The following is a 12,725-nucleotide window of genomic DNA, read 5'->3' as shown; positions in this document are numbered from 1 at the left end:
CCGAGGGAGGGAGGAGCCGCGACCGCCTCCGCCTCCGCCTCCTCCTCCGGCGGGAGGGGGCAGGGAGGGGACTGTCGCCCGGCTCGGGATGTTCTGGGTAGTCTGAGCAGGAGAGTATGAGGCGAGCTCCGGCCCGGGCGCGGCCGGGCTGCGGGCACCAAGGCGCCGCGGCCGTCTGAGTCGCCGCGCGCGAGGCCGGCGCGGACGGTGCCGGAGCGGCGCGGGAGCCCAGCCGCGCGCCCGCGTCCCGCCGCCCCTCCCCCGCGGCGGTGCCCCCGCTCCGCGGCCCCGGCGGAGCCATGTCGCGGGGCGGCTCCTGCCCGCACCTGTTGTGGGACGTGCGGAGGAGGTCGCTGGGGCTGGAGGACCCGTCCCGGCTGCGGAGCCGCTACCTGGGTGAGCGGGGCCGGGCGGGGTCGGGCTGCCGGCCGGGGTCGCTCCCCAGCCCCGCGGCCGGGCGCCCCGTGCGCCGAGCGCGCCGCGGAGAGCCGGGCGGGCGCGGGCGCGGCGGGCCGGCCGCTCGGCGCAAGTCGGCGCCCCGGCCAACCGACCGGCCCGGGCGGCCGCCGCCCGGGTCGGGTTTCACGTCCCGCCTCCGCCCGGGGGCGCCGGGCCGCGGGCTGGCGAAGCCTCGGAAACGGCCTCCGGCGCTGGGCGGGCGGCGGTGCGGGCTCGCGTCGGGGCGCGCCGGCCCGCGGGGCGCGCTGGCGAGGGTCCCCCGCCGGCCTGGCCGGGGTGTGGGGCGTGTGGCTGCGATCGTCCGACTCCTGCGGAGCAAGTACGGAATTCGGAATCGGGGCGGCCCGGCTCCGGTGTGTCAAGGACTTGAAAGAAGTTAGGACGTAACTTTTCCCCTGCTTCTCGTTCTCTTCGAGAAAACCCAGATGGGAGGCTCAGGTTCCCGAGCCTCTGCCCGGCCCTGGCTCTCCCCTGCCCTGCAGGGAATTCTGTTTTGTTTCCTGAATCCACAACTTTAACTTTGTATTCTTTTCCCCCTCCCCCGTTTGGTAGGGGTTGAACCCAGAGGCGCTTTACCACTGAGCTGTATCCACATAAATTTTGAGACAGGGTCTCCCCGAGTTGTTGAGGCTGGCCTCGAACTTGTGATCCTTCAGCTTCAGCCTCCCGAGTCGATTGCTGGCCTGCACCACCTTGCCTAGCTTTCTTTGAATTCTTAATAGGCACTTATACACGTAGAGAAATAGGTGCGCAAGTATGCGTGTGTGTGACAGGCCTGACAGGTGGTTGGTGTAAGCAGTCTTTAGCAGCATGCTTTTTCTGCACTACATGTTGGAGATCCTTCCAGGACAATAAAGATAGATCCAATGTTTTTTAAGTTATTACATAATTTTTAACAACTGAAATACTGAAGCGTACTCAACCGTTTTTCTTTAACTGAATGTTCACTGTTAATAATGGCAGTGCACCTGTCTTTGTATATGCCTCTGTGCGCTTGTTCTAGTAACTACGAAGAGTGATTAATCATTTTAAAATTAAACATTTGTAGAAAGTGCTAATTAACCATCACCTCACATAGTTACTTTCTTTTTTTGGTGAATGGTGAAAAAAATGGGGGCGGGGGGCAGTGCTCTACCACTGACCTACATTGCCAGCCCTTTGTATTTTTTATTTTTAGAGAAGGTCTGGCTTAGTTGCGCATACCGGCCTCACATTCGTGATCCTCCTGCCTCAGTCTCTCAAACAGTTTGTATTACACGTGTGGATTGCCTCCTGGACTGAAATGTTTATGACTTAATTTTAAGAGTACCCTTCTAAAACCTGCCTTTTAAATTCCAAGTTCAAGATTTTAAGAAGTAAATAGATTTCTTTAAAGACAATGTCTAAACATTATAATTGTTTATTTACAATATTGTAGGATAAATTTATTTCTGATATGGTTCCATTATTTAAATTTGTAATAATGAATTACAGCTAAGTAACCAATTTAGGATAGAATGGAGAGTTTTTTTTCTTGTAACATTTACAATTTGTTTCACCATAGCATGTGTCTTTCTAATAGAAGTGTTCAAGCTTCATTGATTGTACATAAATTGATTAATTACCTCTCTTCTTTCCATACATAAAGTATATAGAAACACTTTATTTTTGTTTTGCAGTTCTGGGGATCAAACCTAGGGCCTTGAACATTCTAGGCAAGTCCAGTACCACTGAGCCACATCCCCAGCTCTAAAAGAAAATTATTCACGAAATATCCTTTTATGTTATGGGAATGAAGGTGAATAATTTTCTATATATTATTTATGAGAAAAAGATGTGTGCCTTTATAGCTCCCAAATTTACAAGAATCCCCTGAACCAAGGGAGTCTTATTTTGGACTCACATGGATTCAAAAGCTTGTCCAGGGATTGTAATCTTTATGAACTTGATCTAAGTTCCAGTGTAGGACATATATATATATATATATATATATATATATATATATGTGTGTGTGTGTGTGTGTGTGTGTGTTTTAGTGAATAATTGTCAAAGTCCAGAGTCAGAGATAACTAAGTTTAAAAGTTTCAGTTTCTCAAGATACTGTATACCAGCTGGATTTCAGTGATTGTTACAGTAACTCATTATCTATACATATTTTATATACAGTTTTGTAAAGATAAACCTGGTTTAGAAAAGAAACTCTTATTTCTATGCATGCATTATTTCTACTCATTTCTTTTTAGACAGACTTGCCTGCAGTTGAATTTACTATTTCTAACTGTTCTAAATTAAAAGAGAGTAATTGTTGACAAAGAAGTAATTTTAAGGGCTTTCAAAAAGATTTGTTTACTAAACATATAAAATGTTTTATATAAAATGCTTAAGCAGGGGGCTGAGATTGTGGCTCAGTGGTAGAGCACTTGCCTTAGCAGGCAGGAGGCACTGGGTTTGATACTCAGCACTACATACAAAACTAAATAAAATAAAGTTATTATTAAAAAAAAACTTTAAAAAAGTGCTTAAGCCATAATTAGGCAGCCAATGACAACTTTTTAATGTTAAAATCTCCTTTTTTTGGTAAGGGGTTTGGGAAGTCAGTGTCCTTTGATTATTGTGAGTTGGTTCTATATTGAAATGGATAATTTTGCCTTCAGATTACTTTCTAGTGAATGCTGAATTCATCTACATTCTAAATTACCAGGTTCTTCATAATGTGTTGCCAAGTTACAGTATATAATAGGAGGATCAGGAAGTTCTGATGTTTGTCTCCTTGTTTAGCCACTGGAGAAAAAAGTTGGTGGAATTCTTTAGTCTCAGAATCTCAATGAAAGTCCAAAATATATTGCTTTAGTATTAAAAGTGATTTTCAAATATAACAAATAGTAAAGTATACTCATAATTCTTTAAGGTAAGACCCCCAGAGGCATATTTGGAAGTCATTACATTTGTAGACAACATTTATAATGCCTCTGGATTTCATTCTTCCCTGGCATGGGGATGAATTAAGAAAGTGCTTAGAAATCATAGAATCTTCTAGTAGCATAAAACTTACTTTACTGGTCTGTTTTAGGTCAGGGTTTTTGAATGTTTTGACATGATCGACAGTAAAAGTATGTTTACATGACTCCTGTGATACGGCTAAAGATCCTTCAGATGTAAATTTAGCCTTACTAGATAGGGTGTGTTCTATTTTCTGTTCTGTATCATGTTCTTAAAAAGTTGGTCTTGACCCAATAGACACCTACTAGTGACTCTCAGCTTGAGGCTTGTAAAACACTTGTACAGGGTGTGTAAATTTTATAATTAAAAAAAAAATATTTTTAGTTGTAGATGGACACAATACCTTTATTTTATTTTTATTTTTTATGTGGTGCTGAGGATCAAAGCCAGTTCTTTACACGTGCTAGGCAAGCACTCTAATACTGAGCCACAACCCCAGGCCCTAATTTTTATAATTTTGTTTGAATGTTATTGACTTCAGAGTTAGGGTGGATGAAGTTCATAAGTATTTAAATCAGATTTCAAAAGTTTTTTTTGAATTCTGCTGATGACTTAGAAGGAATATATAAAAAGTAAAACTTATACTTTGGACAAAATAACTAGGATAGGATGCTTTTCAGTTTTCATTTTTGGGGTAAATATGTACAGTGAGATTGCTGGGTTGCGTGATAAGTGCATTTAACTTAATAAGGAGCTGCCACAATTAAATTTCCAAAATAATTGTTCCACACTAATTTCTATCAGCAGTGTATGAAAAAAGGTCAATCATTCTACTTTATCCTCAGCATTTGGTATAACAAATCTTCTTTATTTTACCCTTTCTGATAGGTATGTAGAAGTATATTATCTTTTAGTTTGTTTTTCTATAATGATTTTTTTTTCCTGTCTGCATACTTTGGCTAAAAGTGTCAAGTTTACTTTTTTTTTTTTTTTTTTTTTTTGCCATGCTGGGGGTTCAACCCAGGGCTTTGTACTTGCAAAGCAAGCACTCTACCAACTGAGCTATCTCCCAAGCCTAAGTTTACCTTTTTAATATTATAAAAATTCTTTATGTAGTCTTGGTATAAGTCCTTAATCAAAAAATTTTAAATATTTTCTTCCAGTTTTGTCTTGTCTTTTTTCAGAAAGTATCTTTTGTAGTTCATATTTTTCATGTCCAAAGAATCTTTACATAATCCAAGGTCACCAAAATTACACTTCCTTTTTTCCTGTAAGTTTTCTTGTGTGTATGTGTGTGTGTTGTGATGCTGGGGATTGTGCTGGGAACTTGCACGTGCTAGGCAAGTACATTACCCTGAGCCTCATCTTCAGGCCTGGAAGTTTTTTATTTTATCTTTGAAATTCAGTTCTATAAACAGTGTCTAGTTAATTTTTACATACTCTGTGAGGTAAGGGTCAAGTTTCCTTTCTTCACATACCCTGTACAATTGATCAGCACTGTTTGTCCTTTTCTTTGTCCAAAATAAGTTGACCATGTGTTTCAGCATCTCAGCCATGTTTTATTGAGCGAGGTGTCTGTCTTTGCTGGTACTTCATGTCTTTATAGTGATGTTGAAACCAGCTATGTGATACTGTGTTCCAGGTCTCTCTTCCTTCCCCCAAATTGTCTTGGCTATTTTGGGCCTGTTCCCTTTTCATATAAATTTTATTTTGAAAACTGCAGAGAGATCATGTGTTTACAGGAGAGTGATTTAAAGACATTATGATTTTCTTTATGAACAGATATAAGCAGTTCATATAAATTTTATAAGTAACCTCTTTTGGAAGTTTGGGTTGAATCGATACATTATCTCAGGGAAAACTTTCATCTTTACAATATTGAATATTTCAAACTACATTTCTGGTTTCTTCCTATACGTTTAGATGTTCTAGGATTCTTTCAGCAGTGTTTTACGTTTTTTCATAGTTAAATTTATCCCTAAATATATTGTTTTTCAAGCTGTTTTGGGTGGTATTTTTAAGTTTCAGTATCTAGTTGTTCATTGAGAGTATATAGATACACAATTTATGAATTGATTAATATTTTTTTACCACTCGACCACTGAGCTACATCTTCTGCCCTTTTTATTTTATATTTTGAAGCAGGGGTCTCACTTTGTTGCTGAGGCTGACCTTAAACTTGTGATCCTCCTGCCTCATCCTTCTCAGTTGCTCTTATTACAGATGTATGCTGCTGTACCTTGCTATTCCTGAAATTTAGATGGAAAAGATTGTTTATCATTATTGTGTTATGGGTTGTAGGTTTTTTGCTGATGCCCTTTCAGACTGAGGAAGTTCCTTTCTATTCCTAGATTGCTGAGAGGTTCGTCATATCTGGCTCTTGACTGCTGTCAAAGTTTTTTTTCTTCTACTGTGTTTTCTTTCACTTATTCTGTTAATATGGCATGTTAACGTATTGATTAACTTTTGAATGTTGAGCCAACATTCAATTCCTGGGTTGAATTTCCCTGGTCATGGTACATTATCATTTTTTTGTATTGCTGACTTCAATTTAGTAAGACTTTTGAGCTAGTGTTCTTAAAGGAGCTAATTTAGTCTATAGTTTTCTTGTAAAATTATACCTGATTTTGATGTCAGGATAATGCTGGCTGCATGAATGAGTTAGGATGTGTTCCCTTTTGTCTGAAGAGTTCGTGTAGACTTAAAACTACTTTTTTCCTTAAATGTTTGATAGATACTAACTTTGAAACCATCTGGGCTTTGAGTTTTCTTTGAGGGAAGGTTGGGTAGTGGTGTTTTTTTTTTCCCCCCTCCCTGTGGGGTGTTATTTTGGGGTGGAGGGGTTTAAATATTTTTAAAAACTTTTTATTTTAAGGTAGTGGTGTATTCATGTGCATTTGTAAGAAGTACTGCAAAGAGATAAATAAACTTTACAACTAGGACCTCCAGTGTTCACATTTTTTATAATGTAAGAACCAGGAAACCGACATAGATAAAATTCATGAACCTCATTCAGATTTCACATAGTCACTTGGACTCATTTGTGTGTGCCTGTATATTTATGTATTTCATGCAGTGTAACCTACTAATTTTAATTAAGCAATTTTAATAGATTAATGTTGACTTTAATTAGTTAAGTGATTAATGAAGTTAAGATACGGAATAGTTCTATCACAAGGACCCTTTTTGAGACCCTGTGCAGCCTAGGCCACATCCTTCTTTCCCCACTGCTAACCCCTGGTGGCCACAATTTCGTTCTCTATCCCTGTAATTTTGTCACTTAAAGAGCATTATATAAGCTGCACATGGTGTTGCATGCTGATGATAGGGGAGGTTGAGGTAGCAGGATCTCTTGAGCCCACAAGTTTTGCACTTATGGGCCAAATAGTGAGATTCTGTCTCAAGAAAAAAAAAATGTATAGGCAATATATGTATTTAACCTTATAAGTTATAGTGTGTAACCTTTTGAGATTGGAGTTTTCATTCAGATTAATTATCTTGAGAGCCATCCAAGTTTTTGTGTGCATAGTTTATTCTTTTTTTATTGTTGATTAGTGGCCTAGAGTATGAATGTGTGACTGTATTCACCTGTTTCTGAATATTTGGATTTTTCCAGTTTTGGGCTAAGAATAAATTGTTAATATTTTTGCACAGGCGGGATGCACACCTGCAAATCCAGTGACTCAGGAGATAGAGCCAGGAGGATTGCAAGTTTTAGTAATTTAGCGAGACACTGTCTCAAAAAATAAATGAAAGGCTGGGGATTTAGTTCTGTCATAAATCACCCTTGGGTTCAGTCCCTGGTATTAAAATAAAAATTGCTGGGTGTGGTGGCACACAACTGTAATCCCAGAGGCCGGGGAGACTGAGGCAGGAGGATCGAAAGTTCAAAGCCAGCCTCAGCAAAAGTGAAGCGCTAAGCAACTCAGTGAGACCCTGACTCTAAATAAAATACAGAATAGGGCTGGGGATGTGGCTCGGTGGTCGAGTGCCCCTGAGTTCAATCCCTGGTACGCCACCCCCCCCAAAAAAAAAAAAAATTCCACACAGATTTTATATGAACATAAGTTTTAATTTGGTATGGTAAGTGTATTGTTTAATTTTGTAAGGAGCTGCTATACTCCTTTTACAGTGCCATTTTATATTTTTGTTAGTCACACATGGGAAATATAGTTTCTCTGTATCCTATCATTTGATGTTACCTGTTTTTGAATTTTAATCATTTTTGCTAGGTGTGTAGTGATGTCTCATTGGTTTTAATTTGCATTTCCCTAATGACTAATGATGTTGCATATCTTTATGTGCTTTCTTGCCATCTGTGTATTTTCAGTGAAACATCTCATTTTTCTTCCTTTTCTACTTGGATTATTGTTTTTCACCTGTTGAGTTTTGAAATTTCTTTATATATTTTAGGTATTAGTCCTATGTTAGATATGTGGTTTGCAAATATTTTCTCCCAGTCTGTAGCTTATCTTTCAAAGGACCCTTCTTGTCAGAGGGTCTTTTGTAGAGCCAAAGTTTTTAATCTTGTTAAGGTCCAGTTTATCAGTTTCTTCTTTTATGGATTGTGTTTATCGCACTGTAAGTCAAAGAACTTGGCCCAATACTATGTCCTAAAGATGGTTTACTATGTGTTTCTCCTAGAATTTTATAGTTTTACATTTAAGTTCAGGATCTGTTTTGAGTTAATTTTTGTATGAGGTATGAGATTCTGAAATTCATTTTTGTTCACTTCCTCTGGCCAATTTCAAAGTCCGTTTTCTTCATTGAATTGCTTTTGCATCTTTTTTTTTTTTTTTTAATCATTTGGACATATTTATGTGGATCTAATCTGAGTTCTTGATTCTGCTTAGTTGATCTCTGTGAATGTCATATACTATCTTGGTTCCCTTTTTTGGTTGGGGGGTATTGAACCCGGGCTCTTTACCACTGAACTAGGTCTTCATTTCTAGGTTTCCAATACTTTTTACTTTTTATTTTGAAGCAGGGTGTTCCTAAGTTGCAAGGACTAGCCTTGAATTTGTCATCCTCCTGCCTCAGATTTCCTAGTTGCTGGGATCATAGTTTTGTGCCACCACGTCTGGTCTCCATACTGTCTTGTTTTTGTAGCTGCATAGTAATCTTTAACATTAGGGTAGAATGATTTCTTCTTTTTTCCCCTCCTTTTTTTCAAAGTTATTATGATGGTTCTAGGTCCTGTACCTTTCCATATAACTCTAAGCATAAACTTGTCCATGTCCCCAAATACATTGCTAGAATTTTGATAGGTATTTACTTAAAGATCAGTTTGGGATGAGTCATGTACTATTGAGTCTTCTAATACATGAATGCAGTATATCTGTTTACATCTTTGATTTCTTTCATTTGTAATTATCAAGATATATATGTTCAGTTTTTTTTAGTATCATTGTCTTTGGACCAGTTGTGATAGTATTGTGTTTAAGTTCAATTTCCACATGTTCAATTTTGGTATATAAAAATGTGATTACTTTTTGTGTATTAATCTTGTATCCATAGACCTTACTGAATTATTAGTTCAAGTAATATTTTGAATATTCTGTTGGGGATTTTATATACAGACAATTCTGTCATTTTTCTATAGGAACAGTCTTATTTCTTTCTATCCCTATATGTCTTTCTTTTTCTTGCATTATTACATTGGTGAGAACATTTGGAACTATGTTGAATAGTGGTTGTGAGAGTGGATATCCTTGTTTTATTTTTTATTTTAGGTAGAAAGTAGGCTCTGTTTCATCACTAAATATGTATGCTATAGGATGTTTTGTTTTGGTTTGGTTTGGTTTAGTTTTTTTTGGTGCTCATGTGGAAGAAATTTCCCTCATGCTGAGTGTGCTGAGTGTTGTGAATGGGTTCAATTAGAATAGCAGAGTAGTTGGGAGAAACGTGCACACATATGCATACAGATGTTTTATAGGGATTTGACCTTATTTAATTATTCTTTAAAGCAGTCTTATGAGTTACTCTCTTCATGTCTCATGCTGGGGCTTGCCATATAAAGGACAGGCAGTTGGGAAGGGAAGGTATTTTAAAGTGAGAGAAAACAAAGACAAGATCTGTAGCTTGCAAATAAGCCCAAGCTGCATCCCAGGAAAACAGACCATGTCAGTTTTCAGTGTCTCTAATCTAATTGATTATAGGTGTTCTATAGGAAAAGCTGATGCACTTTGCCAGGGACCTAAACACACATTTGCTCTAGTGTTTGAAGAAACTAAAGGAGAATACAAGGGAAAGTGGGGCAGTTGAAGGCCTAGTTGCTGTCCAGCAAGGTGAGGCAGCAGATAAGTATTAAGGTTTGCCAGGTACAAGAGCATCATCTGCTCCAGACTTCTAAGCATAAAAACCAGCACAGCTCCTATTTCCTTTCCACCCTCCAGGTCTGCAGAACTGACTGTGGCTCATTCTAAGCAGAAAGTGTTAGTATAACTTCGTCAAACTTTAGTTTATATCTTAATTTTAATCACTGCTGTGTCATAACAGGGAAGGAATTCTGGGAAACAGTTTGGTCTGGCTGTGTGGAAATATTTTGGAGCCACCACACTCTTCTGCTTGTTTTTCAATGTAAGGTTTATGGGAGGGGTGGGGAGGGTAATTTCTGCCCTCCCTTTAGGACAGGCCATTTATGCCATTCCTGTGGCACTTTGCCTTTGCTTAAAGGGGTGTGAGTAGGGAGATTTTGCTGCGACCCTGTTTGCCAGGGCTTGCCCCCAGTGACTTGAGGCTTTTGCTTCTCACAAGGGGACGGCCTAGGAAATGAGTGGAGTTTCATTTCCATACCCTGTCAGACTCAGGATCTTCTGTGTATCCTGCCCAGTTCTCACAGTCTTTGGAGAGCCTGATGGAAGCTTATGGAGAAGAGCTGGCCGCTGCATGTAGACTGTCTGTTCTAGAGTTCCTGTAGATAATGAGCTGTCCTTCTAGCCCAGGTGGGCCTTCAGTGTCCATTTAAATTTTCATTGATTTCATCTTAAGTGCTTCATGGCATTCTCTTTGTGCCAAAGAGGAAACAGTTCTGTGTCTCATTACTCCTTGGAGAAGGTGGTTGCCTTTGCTGTGCGTTTCTTCTGGTTATCTGTATGAGCCATGGGAACCAGAGGGTTGTATCTCAAGGAGATAGTCATTAGCCATGACAGATATTAACTGTGGGATCGTGAAAAATGTGTCTTGGGTTTACCCAGCACATGTGATTTCTTAAAAACAAAACTAATGGAGAATTGGGGCCAAAGAGACTGCTGTGGTCTAAATGTGTGTGCCCCTTTAAAGTTTTTATGTTTCAGTCCTAACCCCAAAGGTAATGGTATTAAGAGGTGGGGCCTTTGGGAGGCAGTTGGCTCCTGGTGGCAGAGCCCTCATTAATTATTTGTGCCCTTATAAAAGAGGTCCTGGTGAGCTTCCTTGCCCCTTCTGCCATCCGAGGATGCAGTGCGAGAGCGCCGTCTATAGGAAACTGGCTCCCACCAGACACCAAATCTGGCAGTGCCTTGATCTTGGACTTCCCAGCCTCTAGTACTATGGGGGAAATAAGGTTCTGTTGTTTGTAAGCTACCCAGTCTAAGACATTTTGTTATAGTAGCCCGAGTGGACTAAATTGGCGCCAGTGAGTAGGAAAGGAAGGCCTGATAGTGAGCTAGGAAAGCAGCCTCTGTGGACCTGAGAAGTTTGCATTAGAAAGCTCAGATGACAATACTGTCAAATAAAAATGGAAAAAAAAAAAAAAAAAAAACTTTGTTAAAATGCTTCTTCTTTTTCTTCTCTTCCTCAGTACCACCAGCGTTATTCTTTTTCCTCATTATCTTAACTCCTTTACTGAAGTTATGTTTTTTTAAATTATTTTTTTTCACACTATGTTAAATTAGAACAATCTCACACATATAGAGAACTAATTTTAAATGTGTACAGTGTTTTAGGCAGTTTAGAAGTTGTGCATATGCTAATTTTCTTCTTATAACAAGCATCATGTTTTTGTTATTCTTTCTTTTACAAATATAAAACTAAGGTTTTATGAGATAGGATAGTATAAGTGTTGTACATCCCAAGATAGATATTTAAACCTGTTCTTGTCACAAACATTTTGTAGTGTAGAGATGGAGTTATACTATGTGAACACACAAATCACAGAATTGCTTAATGTTATACAACTATCAAAAATGAACAATAATTAGCTCTAAATTGTCCTTGAAAGATGTTCTCTAAGTATTATTGGGAAGATAAAGATTACAGACAGGATGGGATATTATCCTAATTTTTTATTCACTAATACAGCAAATGTACACTGAATGCTTTGTGCTAGGCACTGTTCTAACACTTGGGAGACTTGGCTAAACAGGCGCACTCCTCTGATGGAGCTTATTGTCTATTAACAGAATAGAATGTCAAAGTGGAGGTGGAATTGTAAAAGGGAGCTTGGGGTGCAGAAAGAGTTGAGTAGGAAGCCATAGTAGTAAGTTCATCCATTACAAATGTATCATTGTTGGGAGACGGTTCTCCAGGGCTGCTTTTCATTTCTGCACATCTTGTGAGCAGAGACACTCCGCTCCTTTGTTCTGGACTATCTTTTGAATGATGTTTAGCCAGTGAACAGCCTTGGAAGATACTTTGTCTCCTGGAACAGAAGGCAAGTTTGTTTATTGTTTAGTTTAGTAAAAACAATGCCTGACTCTGGACAAATACAAGGCTAATATGCTCCATAAGATTTGGGTTCCCTCCGCTCAGTTCCTCAGTGCCAATTCAGATTCATTACATGTTCAGCGTCCATCCACCCATACCTCTCTAAGGTGCCCTGTGACACTTGGGAGGTCAAGGGAACCAGTGTGCACCTGAAGCTCATGCTGCTTGCATGCTGTGGGTAGTAAGTCTTCTGCTTATGACTTAGGGTCTTGAGTCTAATGCTACGTGCAGGAAATGGTGGCAGGCTGACTGGTGATCTTGCAAATAGCCCAGAACCTTCAGTTTTTAATAGCATTCAGATATGTGTTTAATTGGAGAGAGCTCAAGTTTTACAATTTAATTCTTACTCTGGTGGTTTTTAGCTTGTACAGGCACACTTTGTGGGATATCTGGACAGCAACAGTTTTATCTTGAAAGTCACATGTAAAAAAGTCACCGAGGACCTAACTGTGTCATGTTTCAGTGCTTGTTTTTTAGGTACAAATTTCACGTGTAATATTTTTTTGCCAGAACAGCTTAGTTTATCTTCTGTTCTTTTATATCCTGCTACCATTTTCTCTAGACCAAAATGGCTAGAGCTGGATTTGAAACCAGATTTAAAAAATTGGGGGGAAAAAATGTTTCTAGTATATTTTAACATTTTAATGAGTTCTAATTGCGGT

General features: G+C 39.5%; 1 protein-coding gene across 8 annotated transcripts in view; it reads left to right on the top strand.

The window, feature by feature from the left end:
• The first annotated feature begins 61 nt into the window (after positions 1 to 61).
• Positions 62 to 12,725, top strand: part of DCAF6 (DDB1 and CUL4 associated factor 6) — a 110,658-nt gene continuing 97,994 nt past the window's right edge. For 3 of the 8 annotated variants that reach the window (XM_079106580.1, XM_079106578.1, XM_079106576.1), the window contains exon 1: positions 63 to 396. In XM_079106580.1, the coding sequence (XP_078962706.1) occupies positions 300 to 396 (97 nt within the window). In that variant the 5' untranslated portion in view covers positions 63 to 299. Of the gene's footprint in view, positions 397 to 12,725 lie in introns of all 8 variants that reach the window. The other 5 variants (XM_079106577.1, XM_079106575.1, XM_079106581.1 and 2 more) reach the window with 3 other exon arrangements.

The sequence above is a fragment of the Sciurus vulgaris genome, assembly GCF_902686455.1.
Source record: "Sciurus vulgaris genome assembly, chromosome: 12".
Classification (NCBI taxonomy): Eukaryota; Metazoa; Chordata; class Mammalia; order Rodentia; family Sciuridae; genus Sciurus; species Sciurus vulgaris.
Note: the sequence above shows the minus strand (reverse complement) of the source record. Positions and strands in the feature narration are given on the sequence as shown.